Source organism: Chroicocephalus ridibundus, chromosome 4 (assembly GCF_963924245.1).
Source record: "Chroicocephalus ridibundus chromosome 4, bChrRid1.1, whole genome shotgun sequence".
Lineage (NCBI taxonomy): Eukaryota > Metazoa > Chordata > Aves > Charadriiformes > Laridae > Chroicocephalus > Chroicocephalus ridibundus.
The window spans coordinates 2,643,807-2,651,448 of NC_086287.1; the positions used below are offsets into that span (position 1 = coordinate 2,643,807).

General features: G+C 44.2%; 1 protein-coding gene across 1 annotated transcript; it reads right to left on the bottom strand.

The window, feature by feature from the left end:
• LOC134514203 (olfactory receptor 5AR1-like) lies at positions 1-969 on the bottom strand. The gene has a single exon (XM_063331641.1). It carries the CDS (start codon positions 964-966, stop codon positions 1-3), a length of 966 nt encoding a protein of 321 aa, XP_063187711.1. The 5' UTR covers positions 967-969.
• Positions 970-7,642: the final 6,673 nt, after the last annotated feature.

The window sequence follows — 7,642 nt, forward strand, 5'->3', positions numbered from 1 at the left end:
TTATGGCACCTCTTTACCGGTTTGATTTCTAAAGGAAACAAGCACTTTTTCTAGGCGTCTCTTGAGAGCATCCTTCACCTCCATGTTCCTCAGGCTGTAGATCAGGGGGTTCAGCATGGGAATCACCAGGGTGTAGAAGACGGACACCACTTTGTCCTGGTCCAGGGAGTAGCTGGAAGTGGGGCGGAGGTACATAAAGATCATAGTCCCGTAAAAAACTGAGACTGATGTCAAATGTGAGGCGCAGGTGGAGAAAGCTTTCTGCCTTCCCTCTGAGGAGCGGCTCCTCAGGACAGTGGTAAGGATATGACCATAAGAGACAACAATGAATATTAAAGTGCTGAGTGCAATAAAAGCAGCAATGGTGAAAAGCACGTGTTCGTTGAGAGTGGTACTGGAGCAGGAAAGCTTCAGGAGCGGAGGAATGTCACAGAAGAAGTGATTGATGACATTAGGACCACAGAAGTGTAAACTGAACACTGAGCTGACGAGCACTGTTTGACTCGCAGCAGATATTAGGTAGGATCCCACAGCCAGTTGGACACAAACCTTTTGAGACATGGTGGCCACGTAGAGCAGAGGGTTACAGATGGCCACGTAGCGGTCATAGGCCATTGCAGCCAGCAGGTAGCACTCGGTGATTATGCAGACACCACAAAAGTACATCTGGACCGCACACCCGGGCAGGGAGATGGCTTTTCTTTCTTTGAAGAAGCTCACTAGCATTTTGGGAGCAACCGCTGAGGAATTACCTAGGTCTACCAGAGAGAGGTGGCAGAGGAAGAAGTACATGGGGGTGTGGAGTCGAGAGTCAAGCCTGATTAACGCAATCATGCCGAGATTCCCCACCAACGAGGCGACACCAATCAGAAGGAACAGCACAAAGAGAATGACCTGCAGCTCCCAAATATCTGTCATTCCCAAGAGAATGAACTCACCAACGGTTGTCTTGTTTCTTCCGACCATTCCCTTAATGAACCTGAATCTTTTAAGAGGGAGAAAAATCAAACAAGAGAAGTTACAACTCTGGATAGAAGAACAAGTCATAATGAACGTTGTGCAGGGATGTAGGAGAAGAAAATTGGATGCTGCTTTATATTTCATGGAAACCTAGCCATCTGTTAGTATGCAAGAACTGGATGCTTAACCCAATTCTCTGGATAAACTTGCTGTTCTGCATTTAACGCTTCTGTGATCACAGTCTCAAAGAACGATTACTTTTGTTCCGTTGCTGAGATTGTTCCAGGAAAGAGGAGGAACTTGTTATTCATTCTGATATTTTTTTTAAAAATATTTCCTGCTTCGTTCTGTTGTTCAATTTTCTGAAATACTTATCTGTGTCCATGGTGCTCAGGAGGGATAACAGCGTGATTCTGGTTACCTGCTCTGTTGTTATTAAATAATGGAGTAAGAAATTGCTCTCGGCTTCCACGGATGACATTTAAGTTGGCCAATGCAGTTCTGAGAAGTCCTCACAGGAAGATACGCCCAGATTTAAAAAAAAATCCATGTAGAAAAGCAGTTTATGTTAAAAAACAGGTGATAATTTCATTAGAGTTTATTTGCTGATTCCAAACATAACAACTCAAAGGAGAAGACAGTGGCAGCGTAGACATGGACCTTGCCCTGTGTCCCTGAACCCGTTAGCGGTAACGGAGAGTCTGTAAGTCTGTGCTGACAAAATCACAGAATGGTTTGGGTTAGAAGGGACCTTAAAGCCCACCCAGTGCCACCCCCTGCCCTGGGCAGGGACACCTCCCACCAGCCCAGGTTGCTCCAAGCCCCGTCCAACCTGGCCTTGAACCCCTCCAGGGATGGGGCAGCCACAGCTTCTCTGGGCAACCTGGGCCAGGGGCTCACCACCCCTAGAGTGAAAAATTTCTTCCTATTATCTCATCTAAACTTTCCCTCTTTCAGTTTAAAACTGTTCCCCCTCATCCCACGGCTCCCCTCCCTGATCCAGAGTCCCTCCCCAGCTTTCCTGGAGCCCCTTGAGGGACTGGAAGGGGCTGGAAGGTCTCCCCGGAGCCTTCTCTTCTCCAGGCTGAACCCCCCCAGCTCTCTCAGCCTGTCCTCCCAGCAGAGGGGCTCCAGCTCTCGGATCATCCTCGTGGCCTCCTCTGGTCCCGCTCCTGTCCTGTGCTGGAATCACGCTTGTTTTGCCCAACATTAAGAAAGGGGTTGCGTATAAATTGAAAGAAACACAGGAGCCGGCACTGAAGGCAGAATTCATCTTGCCTATAATGTTACCTCCTTCCTAGGTGGGCAGCGGTGTTTGAGGCAGCCCTTCAAGGCTTCATTTAGACATAGAAAAGCAGTAGGCACTTTAAGACAAAATTCATGTAAGGTACTTAAAATGTCTACTTACTTTGGGGTGAGATGAATTGCTTCTTAGAGGTGCTGGTTTCTCATCGCTGCTGATGCAGAGCACACTTTGATTAGGTGAAATGTAGAAGTCTGTCTCTGTAGGGGATAATATTCAGTCAGACAAATCAGACCATCAGACTTTACAGGCATCCTCGACACCAGCGTGTCTATGGGCGAAACTAAGGAAAGAACACTCCAACCTCATGATTACCTTTTCGCTTCTCTTTAGATGTTGGCTTCAAGAAAAATGCTTCTCTTGTTCTCAGATTGTGGTCTTGCTTTGGCATTTCTGTTCAGAGTTCACCAGAAAATGAGAACTGTTAATTGTAGGTGTATTAAATGAATGCTGGAGCTTCTTACTGAAACAACTGAATGTCAGAAATATCTCTTAAGCTTTTTGCATTGTATTGAGAGTAATTAAGAGTGCAGTTTCAGACAGGAACGGCACTTTGACTGATCAGCAGCAACTTGCCGAGCCCAACAGCTTGGCTGCTAATCCTTTTCTGTGCTTTAGGAAATTCTAGACACGTCAGTTGGGCTGTTTGTAGTGACCAACACCACGGTCTGTATGACCAGTTGATGCGGTTAAAAAAAATTCTTCTTTTGTGGTAACCCCACATTTCAGGGCTCATCGAGCCAATATTAGAACTCCTGTGGATTCTGGTGGTTTGAGATTAAGAATTAAACACATGGTTGAGTCTTGAACCAACCCTGCATCTGCTGTGACCACAGAGAATGGCTGAATTGCGGCTATCGTGCGTCTGCCCCAGCTGAGGGCACAGACCTCTCTCGAGAAGCACTGACCTGAATGTCATTTGTCACTCTACGTGCAAACTTCCGGGAGTGAGAGTCCAAAAGTCTCCGCATCTTACGAAAAGAACCCACGTGGACATTCTCAAGCATTTGTTCTCCTGTTTTCCAAAATAAGAAAAAGAATCCAGCTCAGGTCAAAGCAATTGTCCTCTCTATGACTGCATTTATTTTTATTTTTTTTACTTTGCTTTTAGCACTCCTTACCTGAAAATTCATTAATGAATTTTTTTTTTACTCTTACGTATATGAGCATAGACTGCAATTATGTGCATTCTGTGTGCAAGTTTTAAAGAACAGAGTAAGGACAGAGAATAAAACAGTGACATAATTAACACTCAGAGATTTTTATAATATTTCAGGCTATGGATACAATTCCTACCTTGGAAACTAACATTAAAAATGATGCTTTCTTTTCCTCGGGAACAAATGCTGCTAGGAAGCTGGCTGCACAACGGCATTGAGAGAAGCTCTGAGTACAGGATCAAGTAAGGTGGTGGCAGACTCTGCTCCTCCCCACCTGGCGTTGACTCCCGGTGGGATGGATGCACCATCATCTGGGAATGGGGAGGTCTTCACAAGCGACTTTCAAAACCGACTTTCCTTAAGTGCTGGAGATGTCCCGGCGGGATCCCACCGAGTGATGCAATGGCTGCAGTACGCTCAGGTCTTTGGTTCACGAAGACGGAGCTCATTAGGAAAAAAGTAATGTTATGGTTTGAGGAACCCACAACAACTTATTGTCAGTTAGACAATTATTCTCCCACCCAGTGATCCCTCCCCACCCGGGAAGGGGAATCGGGGAAAAAACAAGGAAACCAAGGGGTTGACATATAAATAGATTTAATAGAATAAGACTAAATAATTAACATTAATAATACTGAAGAAGCAATATTGATCCCAATACCAATATAAAATACACAAGGAATATTCCCAGCCCATTCTATCACAGGAATCTGTGGACACCCGGCAGGGACAGCCAATGTGGGACCCTGCGAGCACTGCGGCTGCGGGAGGAAGGGAAGGGCTCAGGGCTCCAACGCTGGGGCAAGGAGTGCTCAGGATGGCAGCCAGCAAGGGGGAGGGAGGGAACTCCTCGGCAAACTTTCTGATTTATATCGAATGTGACATTCCTGGTCTGAAATAACCCTGTTGGCAGCTTGGGGCAAGTGCCCGGGTCTCGCTCCTCCTCATCCCTGCACCTGGCGAGCTCGAAAATGCTGAGACCTTGACACCCCCATACCACGGCTGGCTGTAAAGTAAATATTTTCATCAATTGGGACACTAGAGTCTTCTAAAAATGAAGTTTTCCCAAGCATTACAAGAGACCTTACTGAAAAGTAAAATTACCAAAAGAGGAATTAATCCTGTGTTGCTCAATCAGGGCAAGTAACGACAGTGAACTAAAACTCCAGAACATAAGCAGAGGAGTCATATTCTTCTCTAGATAATAATTGATTTTTACAATAAGTTGCAGCTTTTGCTTTGTGTTATTCTCCCATAGGTGGCACTTTCTCTCTGGCCACAGACCCTCTAAGTCACGGGGTCATAGGGAGCGACGGGCTGCAGAGGACTGGTGGCCTCAAGAAATGCTCAGCCTTTGTATGAGATCTGGAAGGAGGATAATCATTATTTCAGGTTTTTGCTGGCCCCCATGAAATAATACCAACACAGGCGAGACGAATTCCAGTCCGCGTTCTCTTTATTCGATCTAAAGATAGTTCACATCGCTGGCAGTCTTCCTTATCAGACCACTAAGACGTATTTTTGCTGATGTACAGTCTATGGTCATCTGGGATAGTTGATTAATACTAGACACACAACTGGTCCCTGAAATCACAACTGGACCAGAGGAGATACCAAATCCTCTCCTGAATTCACATCAACAATGCCCACGGTAGCCAAAATTAGGATGTTTGTGCTCTGGTTACTTTCTAGGATTTCAGTGATTATTTCTCTCGGTGGATTACAGGAACAGCTTAGGAGTTAGGCTTTGGCAAGTAACTTTTAATTGTTTGAGTGACGAACCCCGTACTAAGAACATTAAATGAAAGAGTTACGAATAACAATCCAAACATGGTCATTTTCCCCTGTTCTCCTGGATGGGCTTTCCCTCATTGCTGCCCTTCCCCAAGCCACCGCATCCATTACATCCCTGCCACGTGTCGTGGTTTAGCCCCTCCCTGGAGTTTCCGAAGGTCCAAGCACAACCTTGTGCGTTGGATCCATTTTGTCTAAATTCAGCAGCATAAAATAGAGCTATGCAAGCCTAACGTAGCCATCTGGGTTTATTTTATAGCCACTGCAGGGAGGGAGAAAGCAATACGTGCCCTTTTCCTTACAAACTTATTTTACGACGGGATGAGTTGTCCTTTGGAAGGGCCTATTTCTTGCCAATGATAGCTAAAAGAACCCAACTAACTTAGATTAATAACTTTTAGATGCCTAAACCTGATTGAGATGAATTTTCATGTGTTTTTAGGGTTCCTCTGACCTTCGTGGCCTTTTTTGAGGTCTGGTGTTGTGCCCAACGCAAACTGCACGCCATCCAAAGTTGTCCTCATCCCGTTCAGATGTTATTGGAGGCACCGCTGGGAGGAACGGCTCAGGGTCAGATGACGTAAAACTGTAAGACCTTAAGTGCTCGCCTACGAACAGAAATTGCACACAGGAGCTAGACAGAAGGATAGAAAAGGCACGGAATGCAAATAAAGCTTGTTAGTTGGAGAATAAAAATGTTGAAGGAGTTACCCACCTTTCCTCACAGAAAAAGAGGGGTTGAATTGAAAGCCTTTTTACTGTTTCTGTCCACCTAGATAGCTGCTGGATAGTCTTATTTTATTCATTGTAATTAATATCACAACTCTTCTATGAAAGAACAAGGATTAGCTCTTTTTAAAAAAAAAAAAAAAAACAAACAAAAAACCAAAACCGAATAAGATAACAAGTTAAACTGCTCTAAATCTTCCTCTGGGCGTATAATTCCTGTATTACACAGGGGCTTTAGCAGGTGAGAACCAGCACCTTTTAATTTGAGACGCCATAATCATAACCAAAAGTTCTAATGAGTGACTGAATTCCGTTTTCTAAATTGTCACAATCACTTTGAGATGCATTTGAATTTTTTTTTAATTTTTTTTTTTTTTTTTCCAAAAAGTGGCAGCTTCAAGGCGACGGTGTGTTTTTTTTTTATCCCTGACTCCAGATCACAGGTTGGGATTCCATTCTGCCAAAAGGTCCATCCTCATTTCAGCACTGTTTTGATGCTTTAAAAAAAAAAAAAAAAAAGAGTGTTTCTGGGTTTCCCATCCAAGGAAATATTAGAAGAATTTCCAAAAGAGCTCACAATATCTTCTGAGCGCATCATTTCATGGAAACCTTTCCGCACTGAGAAAACCCCGGTAGCATTTTGTTTGTTCTGCTCTTCCCTCGAGAACATCGTGGTCTCCCGTGTCCAAAAGGAAGATATAAAACCTGTGATATTCCCCAAAAGGAACATTTCCGCATCCAGGAAAAAAACCAAACAACCAAATATTTCCCTAGCAGGTAAGTCTCCTAACAAGTAAAATTTCCTTCCATTCAGGGAGTTGTGTAGAAAATGTTCTAAGTCAGTTGCCTTGTCGACTGAATGAATTTCAGATGCAGTAAAGGAAAAGCGTTGCTGCGTTATGATGCAACAAAAGAAAAAATAACTATGGATGTATCTTTAAAAAGAGGGGATTTGGTTTTGGTTTTGGTTTGGCTTTTTTTTTTTTTTTTTTTTTTAAATGTTTTGCACCTAAATTTTGATCTGGGAACTGAAATCTCTTGCAGGTCATCATCAGAGCCCGTTGAATTGTTAACAGCTGCTAGAATTTCCGTGCCTTAATTTCAGAGCATGATCAACAGCCGAAAATAGGAAGAAACAGCCACACGTTGCGTAAGCGTGGAAGATTTTTCAGGGCTGAAACGTTCTTTTTTTTTTTTTTTTTTTTTTACTTTCCCCAGAAATCTCGCAAATTGCCTGTGTTAGTGTCAAAATCAATTGTAACGTTACACGGTCCCTGTTGAACTGGGCTTGGCTGAAAATAAAACCCAACCGAAAGTTTGTGGAACTTGTCACCTCATTCTAGGAACGTAACTGGGGGACCGATGCCACGACCTGAGTCACCCAAGACATTTTCTGGCGTAGAGAGTCACCCCCGCAAAATGATTTGGATTTGAGGACGCATCAAGAATGAAGGACGTTGAAAAAACAAAGCTATCTAAAACGGGACTCACCTCACTCGAGGGTAACCATCTAAAATTTTGGCAGCAAATTTACATCGGTTTTGTCAGAGTTGGGCTGATGATTGGACTCGATGATCTGAAAGGTCCCTTCCAACCTGGGCGATTCTATGGTTCTGTACTGGTCGTCCGGGCTTCCTTTCTCCTCAACAGCCGCGCACGTAGCCAGGATACGATGCATCCCACCGACCCCTCCGCG